This window comes from Pantherophis guttatus, chromosome 2 (genome assembly GCF_059756535.1).
Source record: "Pantherophis guttatus breed Tessera chromosome 2, ASM5975653v1, whole genome shotgun sequence".
NCBI lineage: Eukaryota > Metazoa > Chordata > Lepidosauria > Squamata > Colubridae > Pantherophis > Pantherophis guttatus.
The window spans coordinates 37316037-37340117 of record NC_142064.1 but is presented as its reverse complement, the minus strand read 5'-3'; the positions used below and the strand labels follow the sequence as shown (position 1 = coordinate 37340117).

Below are 24081 nucleotides of genomic sequence, written 5' to 3'. Positions count from 1 at the left end.
AATATCTGTAACCCGGGGTTTTAATGAGGGGTCCTTAGTGCTCTCTGAGATTGGCTGTTTTCTTGAAGACATTTCATTACCCCAAATTTTAGTTTATCTATTTGATACTATGAAGAATCTGTTCCTGTTGTGCTATCAGCTGATTCAAGACAAGAGATACATATCTCGGGTGCTCTCAGGTATGACCTTTAGTACAGGTAGTACTCAACTTACAGTTCAAAGTTATAATACCGAAAAAAGTGACTTATGACCATTTTTCACACTTACAAGTATTGCAACATCCTCATGATCATGTGACCAAAATCTGGACACTTAGCAACTGACTCATATTTATGATGATTACAGTATCCCGGGATCATGTGATTCCATTTTGCGACCTTCTGACAAGCAAAGTCAATGGGGAAGCCAGATTCACTTAACAAACGTTACTAACTTAAGAACTTCAGTGATTTACTTAACAACTGTGGCAAAAAAAGTCATAAAATGGGGCAAAACTCACTTAACAACTGTCTCAGCAAAATTTCTTAGGAACAGAATTTTTGGGCTCAATTGTGATCATAAGTCAAGGACTACCTGTACATAGCAAGACAAGACAGACATTACATAAGGAGGAAGAGATTTTTTTCTCATCCCCTTAAATCCAAGCCTCAAAAAGCAGTTATTTAAGTTCAGTGTTACTCTGCACTAACAAGACTGCCAGACCCAAAATCTAACCATCACATTTTTACTAGTTGCAGTTTCAGGATAATCCCACTAGAATATCTTGCAATAGTTTAACCAAGTTGTGATCAGGGTGCGAGTTACTGTCATTTGGTATTGGATAACATGGAAGAGGGTCCTCAGTCATGTGGGAACTATACTAGAATATTCATGGATTTGAGTGCTTTCCCCCATTATCGTTGACTGTGACTCAGGTAGGATAGAACCATAGCATGGCACCCAAACTGTCATCTGTTGCAAGTAACAAAATAACAAGAGTTGGAAGGGACCTTGGAGGTCTTCTACTCCAACCCTCTGTTCAAGTAGGAAACCCTATATCATTTCAGACAAATGGTTGTCCAATCTCTTCTTAAAAATCTCCAGTGTTGGAGCACCCACAACTTCTGGAGGCAAGTCATTGCACTGATGAATTGTCAGAAAATCTCTTGTCAGTTCTCTCCTTGATTAGTTTCCATCGATTGCTTCTTGTCCCGCCTTCAGGTGCTTTGGAGAATAGGTTGACCCCTTCTTCTTTGTGGTAGCCCCTTAGTAGCCCAGACAAATACCAGCACTGAGGCCAGAGGTCTAAAAGGACATACTTATCCAATGTAGGTCCCAGAAAGGCCATCCACCATAGTGATCAATGCCAGTTTTGTCCATAACTGGGCTTAACCATGACTGGAAAGATCAAAATAATCTGTTTCCTTTAAGATTCTCTGTAGTTGATTTACTACCAACTTTTCAACAATCTTCCCTAAAAAGGAGTTAGCATGTGTGATTAAGAATTTATTTCTGTTTTACAGATAACTTTAATATTTTTTGCAATTACTGGTAAATCTAGTGAATTATTCTTAACTATTTTGGGTGAAAAAATCACATTTAAGTGGAGTAGAAGTTTTTTCTGCATAGTTAAGTTCAGATATAAAAGCTGTTAATTACTAGAATATTGGCATAATTATCCTATCTTGAAAATGTTTCTACAAGTATAATTATCTTTAGGATGAAACCAGTATTTTTTGTCAGATGTGATCATTTTATAAAGTTATAAATTTTTAATATTGGTATATTTTAAAGTATATATTATTGCTGGAACTTGAGAATTCCCATTTTAATGGTTGACTTTGGATTGGATTTTCTCTTGATGTCCACAGTTCTCAATGTTCTCAGTATCATTATGTTGTTTTGGGTCCAGAGGAGCTGCCTTCTTTTCCTCAGTACAGTTTAATACTTCCCTAACTCAACTGACATTTGGAAGACTATCCAAAATAGTGTTAAATAATATCACAGGAATCACAGTGAATGAGTACAAATTATCTATGGGCAGAAGGGGTGGGATTATGCCTAGCTTTTGAGGACCAGACCATAAATTTTTGGCCCAGTCAATTTTGGGAATTTACTGTAGTTCCCCCTGACCTGGCCAATACCTACATAGAAGAAAAGCAGATGAGTTATGGATCAGCAACATTTCTAGGTTCAACAATTTAGAAAGATGATAAATTTGATTAATGCATCATGCATAGCCTAATACCTCAGAATACTAGTATACACTGGTGATCAATGTCAGGCAAATCTACTCATTAAATAGAAAATCTAAAATGTTACTTCTCTCTTTCTTCTAATATCCAACACATACTCAATAAGATTTGCTTATGGGGTAAGAGGTGGGAGTTATGCTTAAATATGGAAACTCCTATAAATAAGGAGGGATAAAGTGACTAAAGTCATTTCTGAATATACAATTATATAAGAAAACTGATTTTCATAAAAGCAATAATCTAGCATCATCTACAATTTTCAATTTATTTTAAAAAAATATAATTAAAAAGTGCTAAGTCAGCATCCCTTCCCATAAATTTGCTATGAAAAACCTCTCTCTGTGCATATAATATTAAGAGAAACAGACCAAATTAAACACAGATTTAAAATTGTCAAGCATTCATTCTAATACATACTGTATTAGAAGTCTAGCTAAACTTCATACCTTTCATGGCATCTTTATATATGTTGATAAATAAATTGAATATTTCTTTAGGCATATCCCTTTCATCTGATAAACAATGTAATAGTATGATAATTTCAGCTTGCCCCAAGCCATGCATTCCATTGGTGGAGAAATACCAGCATTTTTCTGAATTATCTAAATGACAAAAAAAAAAAAAAAAGAGCATTGAGTTTTTTTATGTTGTTAAAATATAGGTAGTCCTCGACTTACCACAGTTCATTTAGTGAGTGTTCAAAGTTACAATGGTACTGAAAAAAGTGACATGATAATTTTTTACACTTATGACTATTGCAGCATCTCCATGGTCACATGATTTACCGTATTTTTCGGACTATAAGACACACCAGAGTATAAGATGCACCTTAGTTTTTGGGGAGGAAAATAAGAAAAAAGCTGATTGGGGGTGGATCGGCATCCCGTAATTCCCCCAATCAGCTTTTCCTAGAGGTGAACTTTAGCAACAGATTCGTTGGTTGTGAGCTCTGAGCCTTGCTTTTTTTTCAGCCACTCAAACAGAAGTTTCAGAGGCTTTTTTCAACCTCTGTTTGAGAGGCTGGGCGAGGCTACATTTGGTGTATAAGACACACCCAAATTTTCACCCTCTTTTAGGGGGGAAAAAGGTGCGTCTTATGCTCCAAAATATATGGTACATTTGGATGCTTGACAACTGACTCACATTTGTCTGTCCCGGAGTCATGTGATCCACTTTTGCAATTTTCTAACAAGCAAAGTCAATGGGGAAAACAGATTTACTTAACAACTATGTTATTAATTTAACAACTGCAATGATTCACTTAACAAATGTGACAAGAAAAGTCGTAAAATGTGGCAAAACTCACTTAACAAATTTTTTACTTAGCAACATAAATTTTGGGCTCAATTGTGGTCATAAATTGAAGACTACCTGTACAAAAAAATTGAACTTTTATATCTTTTGCAATGTATCCATAGACCAATTCCAACCTAATACAAAAAGGTAATTTGGCACAGAACTGTTACTGTCTCAATGCATAAATTTATTTGTCTTGGAAAGAGCTCTGCCAGAACACATTATCACTGCCAGAAGTGAAATTGTAACAGTTCCAACCCTCTCTTGGTTTCAATGGCAGGGAAAGTAACTACTTAAGTCAACTTTGGTGTAATTTGACTCCTAGTACTTATTTGAAATTGAGAAGCTATAATCCAGTGGGTCCAAAGTCAACCTTTTCCATTTACATGTAAAGAATCTTAGTCAGGGATCATTCCCTAGCTAACATACTGAAAGAAACCTTCCAAATCTAGAAATACAATGAAGGAGTACATTGTAGCACCAATGTTGTTGTTAGTTGCAAAGTCGTGTCCGACCAATCACGACCCCATGGACAATGTTCCTCCAGGCTTCCTATCCTCTACCATCCTCTGGAATCCATTTAAGCTCACGCCTCCAGTTTCAGTGACTCCATCCAGCCACCTCATTCTCTGTCATCCCCTTCTTTTGCCGTCAAACTTTTCCACCATTAGGCTCTTCTCCAGGGAGTCCTTCCTTCTCATTAAGTGGCCAAAGTATTTGAGTTTCATCTTCAGGATCTGGCCTTCTAAAGAACAGTCAAGGTTGATCTCCTCTACGACTGACCAGTTTGATCGCCTTGCAGTCCAAGGGACTCTCAGGGGTCTTCTCCAGCACCTAGTTCAAAGGCCTAAATTCTTTGGCGCTCAGCCTTTCTTATTGTCCAATTTTCACAGATATAAATTGCAACTGGGAAAACCATAGCCTTGACTATATGTACTTTTGTTGGCAGGGTGATGTCTCTGCTTTTTAGAATGCTGTCTAGATTTGCCATTGCTTTCCTCCCCAGGAGCAAGCGTCTTTTAATTTCTTGGCTGCAGTCCCCATCTGCAGTGATCTTGGAGCCCAGGAAAATAAAATCTGTCACTATCTCCATTTCTTCCCCATCTATTTGCCAGGAATTGAGAGGGCCGGATGCCATGATTTTAGTTTTCTTAATATTGAGTTTCAAGCCAACTTTTGCACTCTCCTTCACCCGCATCAAGAGGCTCTTTAATTCCTCTTCGCTTTCTGTCATTAGAGTGGTATAATCTGCATATCTGAGGTTGTCAATATGTCTCCTGGCAATCTTAATTCCAACTTTTGATTCCTCTAGCCCCGCCTTTCTCATGATGTGCTCTGCATATAAGTTAAATAGGCAGGGTGACAGTATACAGTCTTGCCGAACTCCTTTCCCAATTTTGAACCAATCAGAGGTTCCATGTCCAGTTCTCACTGTTGCTTCTTGACCCGCATATAGGTTTCTCAAGAGACAAATAAGATGGTCTGGTACTCCCTCTCTTTAAGAACTTGCCACAATTTGTTGTGATCCACACATTCAAAGGCTTTAGCATAGTCAATGAAGCAGAAATAGATGTTTTTCTGGAACTCCCTATCTTTCTCCATGATCCAGCGTATGTTGGCAACTTGATCTCTGGTTCCTCTGCCTCTTCAAAATCCTGCCTGTAGTTCTGGTAGTTCTCGATCCACATACTGCTGGAACCTAGCTTGTAGAATTTTAAGCATAACTTTACTAGCATGTGAAATGAGTGCAACGGTGCGATACTTTGAACATTTTTTGGCATTGCCTTTCTTTGGAATTAGAATGTAAACTGACCTTTTCCAATCTTGTGGCCACTGTTGAGTAGGGCCAATAGCTATTCTTTATCACATTGTGGTGAAGTTATTAAATTACGTAAACCTTATTATAAAGGTTAAACATATTATAATGAAATGAAACAAACTTTAGATTACTGCATCTAAAAATTTTATTTGGATTTGATATTACTTGATTTTTTTATACCACTATCTTTCCATTTAATTTAACCTAATAAAAAAATTGCAAAGGAGGGAATCCTGCACTAATACTCGATTTTATACAAAATATTAACCTCCTATTTTATATCAATTAAGGCAATTAATTATAAGATAGAAATAATTGGAAAATAATTTTAAAAAAATTAATTAGAACTGGCCAGTCAATGTTCATTGATCAGAGTTTACATTTGCAACTATAATTATAATATTTTACAAGGTTTTATAAGTTTAATATGCTAATACTTACAAGATCGTATCTGGACGTTCACTAGTAAGTTTGCATTTAGAATGAATGTCAATGGATTAGATTCTTCAAGCAATAAGGTAACTTGCTCATTAGAAGGATGTTCTTCTACTAAGGATTCTGAAGAAAATATGAAACAGTAAAAATACAGATAATTGCAATGTTGAATTTTGGAAAAAAATTCTTTAATAACACAAACTACATTGAGGCAACTGATGCTTGGGATGTAATCCAAATTAATAAAGTGTGAATGAACTAAAGCTAGATCAAATTAATGTTTTAATATTTTCTCTGTTCTGAACCTTTTAAAATATAGTTATGTAAATTCCTATTTGTGTTGGCAATGGTAAACATATACCATTGTCTCTTGAAGTTTACAATTTGTATGACCAGTGAACACATTTATTTTAACTTAGCTAAAATTAAATATATATGCAAAAAACTTCTATATGCAACAACCATAAGTATGATGGCCTAATTCATAAGATTCTATTAGGCTACACCAAGAATTGTGACCATGAATAAGGTTTTCTTTGACAATCTCAATGCATAAATTTATTTGTATTGGAAAGATATGAATCTTGAATCCAGTTCAGTCGCTCTTTAGCAACTAATGCAATAGTGTTCAATTAATTTATTTAGTTGCTTAGTTGCTACACTTAAACTAGCAATTACACTTTGAATTACTGCAGCTTCTAGACAATCTTTAAGATAGCTTCAAGTATACTGCAATAATATAACCATGAAATGGTAAGATATGGATAACTAGGAAATCCTCAACTTTTGAAGTCAAGCGTGTACCAATCATTGTGCATGTTAGAGATAGCTCTGGATTAGTCCCATCAAAAAAAGAACAGTCTTATGCAGAACATGCCCTATCCACAGCATTTCATTTTGCCAGTTTTGTATTTCAATTCATATACCCTAATCTAGTAGAAATGTATACTGATATCCAAATTTGTCTTTTTGTTTCATTATAACAACAACAACAAAAAAATTTGCACAATAGCAGAATCACACTAATTAATTTTAGTTCAAACCCAATTTCTAAACTCAAATCCTTAGCCTAAGAATTGGCATATGTAAACCTTTCTGTATTTCATATTACATATTTACATTAAATGTATATTATTAGTATCACTACTTTGGGTTTCCTCAGAAAGTAGTATACTATAAAAGCAAAATAAATAATAATGGTGTATTTATATGATTTATTTTATAATGTTACACTTCTAAAGTGCAAAAAATTTGGAAGGGTAAGAAGCAATCCTACTTTTCATAACACCTTAAAAGCAAGACATTACCTTTACCTTTTTCTCCTCTTGCAAGCAGAAGAGGTGGAAATCCATCACCAGGAATAAGGCTGACCTCCTTACCAACATAGTTTTCAATATAACAAAGCATCCTATAATCTAATATACTAGTAGGGGTATCACTTGCTTGATCAGTTGCAGCAGGAAGAGGTTCCTTTGCTAGTTCAGAAACAGTAGGAACTTCAGTAATAGCTGCGGTCACAAAGTCAGAGTCACACAGCACTTCAGTTTGTGCAATGGGCAGACAGTCAGAATCACGTGATAAGTCAAGCTGCTCATTACTGGGCAATATGTCTTCCTGTGGAACAGAAGTGGAACCCCTTGCAATCCCAGTTTGTTCAGCTACATGCATTTCATCTTTTGACTTGGTATCAGTTGCAGAGACAGTTTCATTTGTTGGGCTTCCAACCTATGACAAAAGTTTTTCCATTAGATCTGACATGCACCTGAGCTCAAAATAGCAAAATTTGTAGCAATACTTTAACTTTGGGTTGAGAAAGCTTTTGCCAGGAAAACACATGAATAAAGATATTAATAAAACAAAATCAGGCAGCATTCTCAAACATACCCAAAAAAATTAAATGCAGTGAAGCAGAAACTATTACTTTATTGATTTATTTGATTTATATAACTGCCCATCTCACTTGTATGTGATTCTGGGCAGTCTGTAATAAAACAAAAATAAGTAATATAAAACATAAACAATAATACATAGAAGCTGGGCACAATCTAAACCGTTATGTATGCATTTAGCCCAAGAATGGTCACAGAATCAAGCACAAAGCCCAAATTTCAAAGGCCAACAGAGAGAGCATTGATCTAATCTCAGAGGCCATGATGTTCCATATCAGAAAAGATTCTCCTTTTGGGCCCTGCCAGCCAACATTACCTAGCCGACGATAGCCAGAGCATGCCCTTCTTGTCAGATCAGAGAATGGGTAGAAATAATTGTAGAAAGACAATAACACAGTACTAAGCCATGAAAGGATTTAAAGGTGACAACCAGCACCTTGAATTGCATCTGAAAGCATACCAGAAGTGAATGCAGCTCATGGATCACATATAGCAAATAACTGACACCAATAACTGTGTGCAATGCTGCATTTTGCATCAGCTGAAACTTCCGAATACTCAAGGGCAGTCCCATGTAAAATGTATTGCAGTGGTTCAATCTGGAAGTCACATGGGAATGAGTGACTTTAAGCAAGGCCCACCAATCTAGGAACTGCACAACTGACATAATGCCCTAAGCCAGTGTTGGCGAATCTTTTTGGCACCAAGTGCCAAAATGGGAGCATGCGCACGTGGGGGAGCACTGAAAACTGGAAGAGCAGTTCCCCGGCACACATGCGTGCTGGAAAGCTGAGCTTCCAGTTTCTAGCTTGCGCATGCATGCAGGTCACCTGATCTTCCAGTTTCTGGCACACAGGCGAAGACCAGCTGGCCGGCGTGCATATGCATGCCGGAAACAGGAAGCACAGCTTCCTGGTGCGTGCATCCGTGTCAGGGAACTACTCTTCTGGTTTCTGGCCCTCCTGTGGGCGCGAAGTCCAGCTGGCTGGCGCGCATGTGTGCACCAGAACCCAGAAAGAGCAACAAGCGACGGCTGGTATGCCCAGAGAGATGGCTCTGTATGCCACTTCCGGCACGCGTGCCATAGGTTCACCATCATGGCCCTAAGCTATGCAAAGGCACTCCCAGACAGAGCTGCCATCTGCTCTATTTTCTGTATTAAAAAGACAAAACAGACTTTTTTGCATGACACATTTATCAACTAGCTAATTGTATTCAGAACCTAAAATGATAACTTCAGATAAAGTAGGCCTTACAGGTTCCTGTGGGAATCGCCTGGCTCCAGATGACAATTTTGTTGTGTCTGCAACTTCTCCATTAGGTAAAATTCCATCTGCAAACCAAACTCTTCTCTGGTCTTTAGGGAGTAATCCTGTAGGAGAAGAAACAAATGAGTACACCACAGATACTTGTTTAGCTAATACCAAAGTCACCTCCCTCTCTTCCCCATACAAAAATTCATTTAGAATCTACATGATGGTACTGAAATCTAATAAGTAGGTACAAACACAATGTGATGAATATCATGGTACCCCAAACACTGGATTTCTACAACTAATAATGTCAAGCAACTCCTGTATAATACTTTATATACAATTTGAAGATGGAGATGGATATGCAAATAGAAGAATTTCAAAGGAGCTAGAAGAGTTTACTTCTCAAGTCTAAATTATATAAGCTCCTTTTTCATTTTTCCCATCTCAGGTATGGAAGTGTTATTTTATAGATATTGAATAATTCCTTAAGGGAAGTTCCATTCTCCACTAACAAGTATCACAAGTTGTATGCTGAGCAAAAAATAATCGCCCTAAAAGAAATGAAAAAATTACATACCTAATAAACAATACAGTCTGCAAGTTTATTGTGCAACAATAAATATCTATCGTGTTTCTCCAAAAAGATGACCCACCTTGAAAAGAAGCCCTATCAAGTTTTTGAGCGCATGTGATCAAATTAAGGCCCACCTACAAAATTAGCCCTAATTAAGACCCTGCCCACCCTGGGGTGCAGGGGGTGGGGCGAGGCACACAGGTGAAAAATAAGTAGGGTGGGGATAGGGGGGGTGGAGCTGCCCTACTTACCAGGCCTCGCACACCCCAACACCTGCCTCGCCTTCTTCTGCGGCCGCTTGCTGCTACTCACATGCATCACCCTGGCCTCCATTTCACCTTCAGATGCCTGCCAGCATCTGTTATCTGCAGCCGATAACAGAGCTCCGGATTGGTCTGGAGCTCTATTATCAGCTGCAGAGAGCTTTCCGGAAGGCATCTGCAGCCGATAATGGAGCTCTGGATTGATCAGGAGCTCTGTTATCGGCTGCAGGTGCTGTGATGACCCGGGGTGTGGCACAAAGGCAACACAGCCAGAGAATAAGGAGAAATCCCTTTATTAGCTCCAAACTTTGCCCCCAATGTCCCTTTACTCTCCGGTCTGGAGAAAAACTCTTCCACAAACCTGTAAGCAGACAAAACTTCCAACTATAAATCCAACAGGGCAAGATAAGGTAATTAATCTGGCAGGGCAAGCAAAATAAGAAGTCCAAACTTGAAGTAGCATGGCAGTAAATCAAGCCAGTTGAGAGTATGCCAGGAACTCAGGTAAAGCAGCGAACACGAACTCAGCGTTTATTCCCGACAACCGCCCCTCCCATTTGCCTCCCTTTTAAATTCCAGCTCCAGGTATATCTTGTGAAGGCGTCGGAGCCCTCTCTTCCCTTGTAAGCCATGCAATGCACATTGCTCTCTTCTCCGTTCTTCCCTGCGTGCCCTAGGATGAGGAAGGGGTGGGCCTTGGTCTTCATCAGAACCCCTTGTTCTACCTCTCCCCTGCTCTGCCCAGCCTGACTTTTCCCTTCCCAGTTTCCTCCACAGCCAACGGAGCCACTCTCTCGCTCGCTGTCAGCTGTTCCTCTTCTATCTCAGAATCAGACTCCGACAGGGGCATGACAGATGCCATCCGGCACGTATCTGAAGGTGAAATGGAGGCCGGGCGATGCATGCGAGTGGTGGCAAGCGGCTGCAGAAGAAGTGGGCCAGCAGCGGGCTCCTGCTGGGCAGGGCTGTTGGTGCCATCGCCACGAGATAAGTCAATAATAAGAACTCTCCAAAAAGAAGGCCTACCCATTTTTGGGGGGGTCAAAAGAAAATAAGACCAGGCTTGCTTTTTGGAGAAACACAGTAGGAATGCTTGGGCAGTAAATGAAGTGTACCTTGGGTGATTTCTTTAATTGATATGGATATCAATTGTGTGGTCTCTAGATGTTGAATTATAATTCTCATCATCGTTACCCATCTTTACTAGGCAGTGCAGTGCATCCAATTAAAATACAAATCTGGATGGCCACTCATGGCCCATTTCTGGTTTTTTTTCTTAACTAACCATTACTCTTTATTATTTATTTACATATAGTATATCTCATATTTCTAAACCACTCATGGGTGGTTGAAAGAGACTCTGGGTGGTGAAATAAGGCTAGATAATAACAGAATAAGAAGTACCAGATGTCTGGGTTTCATGCAGAGATGGAACAGCTGAAGATTCAGGCAATACAGAATTAGATGCTGGACCAGTTGGGATCATCATTTTTTCTAATGCCTGTGCTAATGAACAAAATTTAAGTTTAAGTGTCAAAACTATATACAAGAAATATTTCACAAATGTCTGCAGGAGGCAATATTCATATGCCTAATAGTAATCAAGGTGAGTTCAGGATATATTATGTACAATTTTATTTTAACAAATCCTGCAATGTTTGAGATTTTAATATACAATTTTTAACATAATTTTCTTTTACAAAACATTCAATCTAAGTTTTTAACAAAATAGATTCTTTAAGTCTTCTGTTCTTTCTTGGAAAGTTATTTAAGATAATAATGACATTCCATAGTCACTGACACTTCTCATCCATGACTTTTAAAAGGTCACATTTAAATTGCAGAATTAGTCGGGAGTATTCCTGCAACCTTATTTGAAGAAAACCGATCTTCTTTCGGTTATTCTTGGTCCTGTGACATCTAGCTGGACTGAACTATTATACTGAATTATACATGGGCCTTATTTTAAGAACAGTTGAAAAATGTTAACTGAATGTAGCTTCCACAGGGAATGGGGCAATATGAAATTTGACAACTAGATTAATCAAATTGATATTCTTGAAAGAGCACCTTTATCTCTAAGATCTTCATGCATCCTGAGATACTACTTATTTGGTCCATTTTTAATACTATTTAGGCTGATGGCCACAAGGCAAAAATCTCTTTGGCAATAAACACAGAGGCCCCACCATTCTACAACATAAAATGGTTTCAAACATCCATTTATTTACTGTTGCTTTCTCTTAAATATGTTTTTGAACTATTTTGTAGATGATATTTACAATATATGTAATTATATTGTAGTTATATGTAACTATTATGCAAGGTATATTTATCCTTCCATTTTCACACAGAAGAAAAACCCTGTGAGATAAGTCAGACTAAAAGAGTGTCACTGGCCCTAAAAAAAAGTGGTTGTAGCCATAATCAAATTATCTGGTGTCAGTTCAACACTGTAACCAATATACCACAATTGGTTTTGTTATTACATTTTGTACAAAAATGAAATTGGAAATAACTATTGTTTATTTTGAAGGAGACAAGGTTTTTTACTGAATGTGAGCTGCTTTAGTATTTACTGGCTTAAAAAAACTTTTTAAAAGTTTTATTTTTTACATATTGCAAGTATATGTATATCAAAACAGTTTTGAGTTTTACCCTACTTTTTATTTTTTTAAATAAATAAAAGCATTTGTGGAAGGCACATATTTATAGGTTACTAAAAATGCTATAGCTATAGACAATTAGAAACAATTTCAATGAATATATTTCTGTAGTACGTGTCACACTGATAACTTGGGTGTGGGGACTCATTTGAATAGAACATGCACAAATCCCATTCACTGCTGCTATAAACATAAAAACTACGATTATATAGATGTAGTACAATCTTAATTATAGCTTATCACTGAAATGAAATACCGAAAAATATATTGATACATTTAAACTCTTTTTCTCCAGGAGGACAACAGCAACTGTAGAATGAGTAATCTGTTATTTCCTGGAAAAAATTCCTACAATATCCATTAGCCATTGCCAGTATAAGAATTAATAATGCATTAAGCATACCAAGCATGGATCACCCATACATACATCTGTATAGTATCATTCAATGTAATATCTGAGCGCTCCCTTTGATATATGGTAAGGTAAACCTTAGTTTGTGATACTCGATTCTAGTTGCTTATTAGTTTGTCTCAGGGGTGAAATTCTCCTGGTTCGGACCGGATCACCTGATCCGGTAGCGATGGAGGTGGATGGTTCGGAAAACCGGTAGCAAAAATCCCTGCCCACCCCCCCCTCATGCCCAGCTGAGCCGCACAATCATCAGAGGCTTTTTCTTTTAATTTTTAAAAACATTTTTTCTAGAACCTCTTTGGCCAAAAAAATGCTTTTAAAAGTAAAAAAAAAGCCTCTGATGATCGTGCGGCTCAGCTGGGATCATCAAAGGGATCGTCAGCTGATGATCCCAGCTGAGTTGCCTGATCAGCAGAGGCTTTTTTTCTTTTAAAAGCCTCTGACGATCCAAACTGAGTTGCCTAATCAGCAGAGGCTTTTTTCTTTTAAATGCCTCTGATGATCCAAGCTGAGTTGCCTGATCGGCAGAGGCTTTTAAAGAAAAAAAGCCTCTGCCGATCAGGCAACTCAGCTGGGATCGTCAGAGCCTTTTGAAAGCATTTTTTTACAACCTCTTCGCCAAAGAGGTTGTAGAAAAAATGGTTTTAAATGAAAAAAAAAATGGCCACGCCCACCCAGTCACATTACCCCCTCCCCACCAAGCCACACCCACAGAACCAGTAGTAACAAATTTTAGATTTCACCACTGGTTTGTTTCCTTTTTGTGTTTTATTGATATGGCATGCTTCCATGGTTGTTTGGATATACAACTGGAAAGGTTCATATATTCAAGTTTCTTACCTAAAATTGTCATCTGAATTGTTCTGTATGATTTATATTCTCTTTTTGTTCAGGGGGAAAAAGATGGGATACACAGTGGACTCTCCTCCCATTTTCCCACAACAAAAACCCATCTAGTAGATTATGCTAAAAGAGAGTGACTAGCCGTAAGTCAACAAATAAGCTTCTAAGGATGGAATAAAAAGCCCAAGGAGCCCAAGGAGCTGCTGATCCAGTTCTACAGAAGAATTATTGAGTCTGTCATCTGCACCTCTATAACTGTTTGGTTTGGTTTGGTTCTGCAACCCAACAAGACAGACACAGATTTCAGAGGATAATTAGAATTGCAGAAAAAACAATTACTACCAACCTGCCTTCCATTGAGGATCTGTATACTGCATGAGTCAAAAAGAGGGCTGTGAAAATATTTACAGACCCCTGGCATCCTGGACATAAACTGTTTCAACTCCTACCCTCAAAATGACGCTATAGAGCACTGCACACCAGAACAACAGACACAAGAACAGTTTTTCCCTGAACGCCATCACTCTGCTAAACAAATAATTTCTTCAACACTGTCAAACTAGTTACGAAGTTTGCATTACTATTAATCTTCTTATCGTTCCTACTACCCATCTCCTCCCACTTATGACTATATGACTGTAACCCTGTTGCTGGTATCCTTAAGATTTATATTGACTTTCTAATAGGATTTGATTGCTTATTTGTTCCCTATCACTATCATTAAGTGTTGTAGCTTATGATTCTTGATGAATGTATCTTTTCTTTATGTACACCGAGAGCGTATGCACCAAGACAAATTCCTTGTGTGTCCAATCAAACTTGGCCAATAAAGAATTCTATTCTAATAGCTGAGTCTTCCCAATGTGCCACTATACCACGCTATCCCTCATAGTTATCGTGCTTTGCACAAAAATGAGATAATTATCACTTATTCTGAAGAAGACCTCCAGTACTTTTGGGTCACCTATAGCCAGTTGCCGCAGCCGAGGCAGCGGCTGGGAGGCTTCTTTGCCATCTGCTTTCCAGCAGCAGCGGCTGGTTGGGGGCCGCTGAAAACTCCAGACTCTGGACCAGCCGCCATGGGAGGTAAGCAGCCTGAACAAAGAGGCGGTGGTGGGGGAGGAAGCAGGGCTAGGGCCGGGGCTGCTAAAGGAGGGGAAACGGGGGCGACTGGTGAAGGGAGGGTGGGGTAGATAGGTGGAAATTTCAAAAATTTTCCTACCTTTTCCTGTGGGCGTGGCTAGGGGGAGGGTCATGTGACTGAGTGGGCGTGGGCATGAGTGACATCAAATTGGCCATGCCCACTCAATCACATGCCATGTCCATCTAGCCATGCCCACCAAACCAGTAGCGAAACTTTTTGAAACCCACCTCTGGTACCAGCATAACTTAGAATAGTCTCTGAATGAATGATTATAAACCAAGGACTACCTATGACTCAATCACAACGTATATAATGCATATTGAAGACAATTCCTTTGCTTAACTTTATTGGAATATTATATATATTACTTTTCAGGTGCATATTCTAATTTCTAACTGCACTTTGTTTAAAACTTTTGTGCAAGTATGGAATTGATTAGTCTTACACAATAACTAAAAAGATAAGTAAGCATTGTCCAATCAAGTGAAATAATTCATATTCTAATAGTAATTATGAGCAACAAATTAATCATTATTCAAATAATTTTAAACGATGCTCCCTTTTCAAATAGAAGATATGGAAACAGCCACTAAAGGGTTTCATATTTATTTCATCTTAAATATTTCACATCATGATGTTCACATTGGGAATACTTGTTCCAACATTTAAAAATTACTCTAGTTACTTTTTTTGTTTCTTCTAATTTTCTACAACTACATTTTACCTTTGTTAATGGACTCATAGCAGCTTATACAGACTCTTGCTTCTTTATCCAGATATTGGAGTTTGCATTTTCGATTGCAACAGGGAGCACAAAAAATCTAGATTTAGCACAAAAAGTGCATTAAGATTTTATAAGTATATGGATGGATATATTTTGATGTAGACAAAGGTTAAGATCACATAATTAGAAAAATCAGAAACTAGAGGAATAAAGGCATCAGACAACTATAATTTAGTACCAGCAGAGACAAAACTCAAGACAGTTTCAATAAATTACTTTAGCATAAAATTAAAAAAATCAGTAAATATGGGCTTTAGAAAAATCACAAAATTTATAAAAATTAGCAAAGTGTATGTTTTAGCCAACATCCAGAAACATTTTCAATAAATCAGACCAAAAAAGTTTACATGCTGATTAAACTTGATTTTAATGACATAAAGAAAAACTATTAGTAAAGGGAAATATTTTTTGCAGGTCAAAGGGAAAAAAAAAAAAGAAACCCATCCCTTTCCCTCAGCTATAAATGGAGAATGATAAAGATGATCAATCAAGAAAATATGGTTTTGTTTACTTACTTTTCCGCAGGCACGACAGTGGTGTCTTCTTTTTGTAAATGTGAATTTGGCTTGACAATTCATGCACTTTGATGCTTCTAAGTCAGGAAGCCAGGATGGCTGCTTCTGTCCCAAGGCTGTAGCTCGTCCCACTACTTTCCTTGGCTCTGAAACCATAGGTAAGACATTTTCTTTCATGATTCCCAAGCATCTTTGTCCATCAACATTATTATGGCTAGCATCCGATTCAGGAGACATTTTACCATCAGAGACAAAGGTATTTGAGTCTGTGGAATTTATCATTTGAGATTCGTTTCCAGGTGTATTTTTACTGCTAAACTCAGAAGGAATTGGGGCTTTTGGTTGAAGGTTTAGCAGCTGCTTTGGTCTTGCTCCTCCACTGTGCACTGTTGGCTGGCCATTTAATGAATCTGAAACTTCATTTCCAATCTCAATTGCGTTATCTACAGTCTCTTGTTGAACCTGCTGTGTGTGTTTTTTCACTAGGATCCCTAAGCTAGATTCTGGAATACTGATAAAATTATTTTCATTACAGGCTTTTGCTTTCTTAAATTCCAATTCTGCTTGTATGCTGTCTCTATTGATATTCAGATTGCTTATATCCAGTAAGTTGTCATTTATTACATCAGATTCCAAAAGTCCACTGCTAGTGTCTTCTTTCAGAGGCTTTGAATTATTTGCTTCAAGACAATGTTCAGACAAAAAGGCATCAAGCTCACTATCACTAATGAGCATGTTGCTTCCAATAATGTCTTCTTCTAAAACTAGATCAACAAAAGGTCTTTCATCAACATCAATAGGCCAAACACTGCTGCACATTTCGGTATCTTTAGCCAAAAAGGGACTGGTAGTCACAACAGAATCCTGCTGTTGGAAAGGCTTATAATTACTAGAAACAACACCTTCTCTACTTATTAAAGAAGTTTTCTCTATCTCACATTCATTGGTTTGGTTTAGACTGCTCTCCTTTTCTAAAGTTTCTGGTTTTCCAAAAGAATCACCTTCTCCAAAGCTATTTTCACTGTGCAGTGCTATGTCTCTAATGCCATCTTCTTTCTGAGTAATCTTTGCATTTGTGTCATCAGTATTAACTAATGATTTACATATAGAAACTGCAAGTGGAAGACAGGATAGTGAAGTCTGTATGTCTTCAGAGATCTCTGGTACTGAAACCGTATTTAAAGTTGTATCAATATATTGCTGTGCTTTACAAAACTTGTCAGTTGTGCTATGTTCTTTATTTGAAGCTAGCACATTTTCTGTCTGAAGAGCAGAATCACATAAAGGTTTTTTGTTATACATTACATTGGGATTATTCACTTCATGGATCTTTGGCAAATGCAATGCTTCTGATTCATTTATGTCTTCTGAAATGCCTTGTTTGTCACTCTCATCATGTATCATTTGACTTTTTGAACTATTTTCATCCACTGGTGTCTCACAAGGCAGCTTTTCACATGTTGATTCATCTTTGGATCCAAGAACAGATGAAAGATGAATTACTGAAGCTGATACTCCATCAGTTCCTATCACTTGTTCTTTCTGGTCAGGTATTTTATTATTTTTCAAACATTTTGTTTTTTCTTGATCTTCACTAGAGTCTGTTATATTTGGTTCAAAAGAAGTGTCTGTCTTTAATTCCAACTGATTAAGTTCTCCTGCTGCATTATTTTGTATTCTGTACAGTGTTTTATCAATCTGTTGCTGTGTACCAGAATTAGAAATGTGATCAGCAACCACTGAATTATTAGCTTTTGTTGACAGAAGTGCTAAATCAAAGCCATCAATTGAAAGACCGTACTGAGACTCATCTGGCTGAAACTTTTGAATGCATCCTAAATTATTTTTTATCTGCTTCAAGCCACCCGTGTCACTGATAAGATCGCAGACAGGTATAGTGCATCCCTTCAAGCAAGACGACTGATTTTTATCTGAAGAATCACCAGCCACCATGGACAGAAGATCTAAACCAGTAACATTTTTCTCATTCTGGTCAGAGTTCAATTGTTCAAAATTTGCTACTTTTGTAGTTTGAGAAGATAATGAGCATACATTTGATATAGCACAACTGGCATTTTCTTCCACATTTGGCTCAAAGGATTTTGGCTGCTGGTAAGATGAATCTGACAAAACTAAGTGTTGCTCAGAATTACAAAGATTTATAGTGCTGTTGTTTTCAAGTTCATCTAAAAAAAGAAGAAGCATATTATTAGGAATTTCACCATAAACTTACTACATACACTGTTCTCTCAATTACAAATGCTGTCTACATTCTCTCTAATTATATTTTCCCCATTACCTTATTTGTTCATTGTAGATTTAAATTTATTTGAAAAACACTACATATCACAACGAACTGACATACCATAAGAGTATATTTTTATCTATTTTTATAGTTGCTGCTCACATACATGCAGAAGTCACAAAGAATGAACCAACCTGGGTGCTGTTCAAATTCATCAAGTAATTTGTCCAAATCAGAGACAGCTGCTTTAAAATAACTGTCCATTCTAAGATTTGATCAGCAAACTCTTTTTTCCTGTTGCACCTGTAGAGAACAATGACATGAATTAAGGCAAAAATACATGTATTTAAATTAAATTTTAAAAAATAGATGATGCACATCATTAACTTAAATTTATTCTTAAACTCAATTCCTTATTCTTAAGAGTGACTCTTCATAAAAAGAAATGTGTTTATAGTTCTGAATTAAACTGCCTGGAAGGACACTTGGAAATCAAGAATAAAGCTTAGCTTTAGTAATCAAAAAAATATCACACCATGTTCTTAGAAACATCTGAGTTTACATACCATATTTTTTATACTATAAGACACACTTTTTTTCCCCCAAAAAGTGGATGGAAATATTACCTATCATCGCCGCCTGTTGTTGCGGTTGCCACTGCTCGCCACCACCGTTTGCCACCGCTGCCTATCGGCGGTTGGATCAGCCTCCCGGAATACAGCCAATCAGCTATTCCAGGCGGCAGGGATTGGCGTCGCCATTTGCCGGCGAACGGCAGTGGCAATAGGCAATAACCACTCTATAAGATGCACTTTTTGGGTGGCAAGTGGTGGCGATAGCCGGGAAACGCTTGCAAAGGCTGTAGCATTCCCCAGCGGAGGCAGCAGACACAGAGGAGGCAGCAATAGCGCCGTTTCTGGTAAGCCAGCCCGGTAATTGGCAGGGCTATGGGAGGCCAGGCTCCAGCTGTCACTCAGCTGACCAGTGGTGGGCACAATGAAGCAAAGCCCTGATGAGCCATGTGCTGGGGCTGGGAGGCAGAGGCAGATTTTTTGTTTTCTTATTTTCTCCTCCAAAAGCTAGGTAAGTCTTATGGTCCAGAGCGTCTTATAGTGCAAAAAAACATGGTAAATATATTGCCTTCTATTATAAGCAAAAGTAATGGTACTTATTCATACCATTTCCCCTCAAAACAGGGAGATAGCAAATACTAATCCTTTTCATTTCTAGCCTGTTGCTTTTCAAAAGGCAGGACTTCAGGAACTGCCACAGTGTTCTAAGCCTGGAATACTCTGGTCAATGTAATGTAATGACTAAGTTCAAATTCCTGCTAATCCTGCTGGCAAACCCATGAACTATACTTTATAATGTGCGAACCCTGGCAATTTTGCCTTATTCAATAAGACATGATTAAGTAACCTTTGTTTAGCATGACTGGGATCTCAGCCATTATGGGAGGCTGAGTTTTGGACTTGAAAATCTTCTAGATCTTAAACTATGAATTCAGTTTTTCTAAAGTAACTGTGATTTCTACATTAAAGAAAGTTATTTAAGATTTTAAATAAACTAGATATAACAGTGCCCCAAAATTGCACTTAATGACACTTCTGTCATCCAAATGTAATTCAGAATATGAAAGGAGAAAAAAATAAAACTGGTTATTTCACTGGCTATTCACTGCCCATTCTTATCAACACATTGTAGTGATAGTTCCTATCCTCCAATAATTATTCAAGTAAATTACTCATTTTGTATCATTTTATTAAGGAATTCTGATCCATTGAATTTATACTATTTCTGTTTAGTTATACCTGAAATTATACAATTTTATATTATTTGAGTCATCTTAAAAACTATATAGGCTTTAAATAACAGTCTTCCTCTTACAGATTACGGATCAACATGTAACAGGATAGATAGCAATTTTTATCATCTACTATATAAGCATACTCCAGAAAAGGATAGCAGTATACTCAAAATAATGCACATTGAAAACAACACCAATAGTTGCAACATTAGAGTAAAAAGACAGCAACAACTTAACTTTTCTTCAAACATATTGTTGATAAAGTTCTAAAGAGTTGAAAAATATTGCTATGTTGTCATGATCAAACAAGCCATTTTGAAAGCTTTATATTAAACAATATGATTAAATATATATAATCACATTAATCAGCTGACTAAAAGAGAGTAGAATGAGATTTCCTACTCCGGACAAGAAAATCATGGAAGAAACAGAATAGTCATTAATAATCATTAATAAAGAATATTAAAATCAGTGTTTAGATACAACCCTCTAAATGACAGAATACTACAGGGAGAAATGAAGCAATATCCAATATAACACAATTTTTCTACCTTGATGTATGAAATGAAGCAGAAAGGAGACTAATGGAAAAAGAAAATATAAAAAAGATTGTGCAAATAGACAGAAAAAAACATATTAAACAATCTTAAAAGTTGATGATACACAAAATTCTTTGACTACTGAACTAAAGCCAACCATTCTTGATAGTAAAGTTAAATAGATTCCGGAAATATTGCTAACAAGAAAGCTGAAGGATTCAATGATGAAATATGAGCTGAATTGTTAGTTACATCATCTTGTAATATTTCAAAGTTGTATTTGGGATTTGTAAGCATTTTTGAAAAACATAGCAATAACCAGGGGACTGGAAAAGATACGTTTATATTTCAGTTTCAAAAATGGACAGTGCTAAAGAGTTTTGAAACTATGAACAATGCTAGAAGAATGCTAGTAGAAAGTCCGAGACTTTGAAGTCAAGTCCTCAACAAAACATGACAAAAGATAGACTTACAAGTGGATTCAGAAGAGGCAAGAAAATCCAAGATCACATTGCTAACATCAGCTAATAATGAAAAAGGCAAAGAAGTTCCAAACCAACAGGTTTTTTTGCTTTAATTATTATACCAAGGCTTTTGACTGTGCAAATCAAAACAAACTATCACTAGCCTTTAAAAACATAGGTGTCTATTAAAGAAATTGTGTGATGATCAGAAAGCAACAATTACAAAAAAAAAAACATTGGAACAATTAAATTATTTAAGCCTAGAAAGTGGCATGTATTTAACTCCATTTGTTGACTGTATCATGAAAATTTCTTGACTACATAGACATTAAAACTGCTGCAAGAAACATCTGTTGGAAGAAATGTCCTTCTGGGTTCAGTTCCAAGTGGGGAGAAAGACACTGGAAACATGGCGGCTGCTTGGAAAGATGGTTTTAATGGTGGACAGGACGACATGGTTTGAGATCCTGGGAAAAAGGAGGATCACATGCCTTGAAGCTCCTGGGTGAAAAAGGGAAGAGATGCTGAGAGTCCTTGGGTTTTATGCCCTCTCTGGGCTTTGAACTTTCTAGGGCACAGGAAGAGTATCCTGATTGGTTGCTGTCAGAGGTCATAGCTAGCTTTATAGGCTGTCTGTATCCCTTGCTATCTGATGTAATCTTCCCAGGTGCCATGTGGTGAGTTCTGTTGCTAGATGGGTAGAGGGCTAATCCTACCTTTGTTATGTAGAATAGACTCGCTCAGTCCTTAATGGCCCATTGACAAAGATGTGGGGGGGGGGGTGAGTTTCTGTCTCCCTTTTAGGGGAAATATTCTGCCCTTTTAATATTTCCTAAAATATTTCATTCTTCTAGGAGAGGGGTGGGTGCTAACTTCCTTCACATCAATAAACCAAGATATTTTAATGATAAGCTTTGATGAGCTACAGGAAAGGAAGGCAAGATATTTTTGTGTTGACAGAAGAAAAGATATGAAAACAACGCCCTCTCCCCAAGATTATGTCAGTGGGCTAGTAGTAACAGACTTTAACTCTCTAATCTCAAATTCAATACTAAATAAAGTCAAATCAAAAGCTCACTACCAGTAATTAAGAAGCAAGAATTATTGGAAAAGACACTGAAGCTGGCAAAACAGAAAGCAATCCAAACCAGGCCAGCAGTTATCAGCAGGATATTATGACTGCTGACAGAAGCAGGAATTTAGAACTTCAAAGAATATTTATTGACAGTCTTGGTGAAATGATGCCCATATGTCTTTTACTAAATTTATATCTAAGAGTATACCAAATAAAAATATGCTTCTAAAAAAGTAGTTTTAAGCAAGGAATTGTCTTATCTCATTTATCAAATGTTACACATTGCTATATACTGTTTGTAATCTGCCGTGTTCTCATGCTTTTCTTTCTCAAAAAACCCCCAATATTATAAAAAGATGAAATAATTACAAAACATATTCTGAGTGGTAATTATTGTAACTCCCTCTCCCCTCATCCCTATCTAAAACTAAATCATGCAAAGTTGCAGTAACATATTTTTTACAATGGATAAAATATTCCCAATCCTAGTAGTCCAAACAACCAAGTATTTGGACTTTTTTCTAGGCATAGTATTAGGGCTACCTTAAGCGCACCACAAAAGATTTGCGGAGCACATTATAAGCATTGCAATTTTTGTTGTTTTGACCCAGTATTTGTATGTTTATAAAAAATCTGCCTAGTGAAAAGTGCAGGATGTGTGCAATACAACCATCATTTCAGGCAGATATATGATCATGCTGGATTACAGTGCATCATCCACAATCAAGATAGCACAATAATGAGTTGAAACTGGGGGAAAGTGACCTATGTATTATACTTACTTTTTTACTTTGCAGGAAGAAAATGCTCCTGAATGTAAGAAGAGGTTATCCTGTTATTTTAACCTTGTGCCTGGTCACCCTTCACTATCATTGAGCCTTTGTGATACAGCCCCAGAGATCCCTGATCAGAGTCTATCACAATCCGCTATGGCCAACTCACCACGGCTAATTCACCACAGCCAGCTTGCCACGGCCAACGCACTGCAGGACAACTTGCCATGGCCATCTCCCTACAAGAGAAGTCGCTAAGGGATAAGAGTTACACTAATATCAAAGAAATGGTGGAACGAATCATGAAAGACAGGGTGCAAAAGTGGGGATAGAATGAAATGTGAATGGCAAAAATTAAAATTATTTTTATTAAAAGTGAGGATAGAATGAAATGTGAATGGCAAAAATTAAAATTATTTTTATTTATTTTAAATAATTAAATCGAATTGTTAAATTGACCCGCGGCGAGTTTTCCCCGTGCTAAATTGGCCGCAGCAAGTTGGCTGTGGCAAGTTGTCCCATTCCCTCCACTGGTCTGGCTTTCAAGCAGATAGAGACAGAGGAAAATCCCTCAGAGTCAGTCAGTCCGGGCAAAGCTGGGACCGGGTTTATATATAGATAGACACGAAGTTAGAGCCCGAGACACTTGAGGAAGTAAAAGCGAAGGACGAGAAATACAAGGGAAAAAACCGGAGTGAGATTCGAGGGAAACGAGGCGGAGAGAAGGGTTTAGAAACGAGGTTAGGCAGGATCGGGACAGCCGGCCCGGGCTTTCCAGCCACATTTTTTGGTTCTGCAACCAACCAGCTTTTTCTCCTCACCGCGGCGGTTTCATTCTCGCCTCAGCTCGCGGCGGAAAAAAAAAAAAAAAAAAAAACACCCACCAGGCGGGAGCCTGCGCGGGGTCTCTATCATTCCCCCCCCGCCCACAAGCCCTCCTCGCAACACGTCAGAAAGAAAAGCGCTCAGCCTTCCCAGGGTCTCCCTCCCTCCCCCCTCCCAACCCCCAGAAGGTGGCTGAAGGGCACAAAGGGGGGCCGCGCGCGAG

General features: G+C 37.7%; 1 protein-coding gene across 7 annotated transcripts in view; it reads right to left on the bottom strand.

Annotated features, from left to right (window-relative positions):
- The window catches only part of ZFYVE16 (zinc finger FYVE-type containing 16), a 35254-nt gene that overhangs the window by 10258 nt on the left and 915 nt on the right, over positions 1 to 24081 (bottom strand). For 2 of the 7 annotated variants that reach the window (XM_087885839.1, XM_034441196.3), the window contains exons 1-9: positions 23043 to 24048; positions 18570 to 18678; positions 16131 to 18316; positions 15556 to 15652; positions 11171 to 11272; positions 8930 to 9045; positions 7092 to 7509; positions 5791 to 5907; positions 2681 to 2836 (exon numbers count right to left, since the gene is read on the bottom strand). In XM_087885839.1, the coding sequence (XP_087741965.1) occupies positions 2681 to 2836; positions 5791 to 5907; positions 7092 to 7509; positions 8930 to 9045; positions 11171 to 11272; positions 15556 to 15652; positions 16131 to 18316; positions 18570 to 18639 (3262 nt within the window). In that variant the 5' untranslated portion in view covers positions 18640 to 18678; positions 23043 to 24048. Of the gene's footprint in view, positions 1 to 2680; positions 2837 to 5790; positions 5908 to 7091; positions 7510 to 8929; positions 9046 to 11170; positions 11273 to 15555; positions 15653 to 16130; positions 18317 to 18569; positions 18679 to 23042; positions 24049 to 24081 lie in introns of those variants that run through there. The other 5 variants (XM_087885841.1, XM_087885840.1, XM_034441195.3 and 2 more) reach the window with 4 other exon arrangements.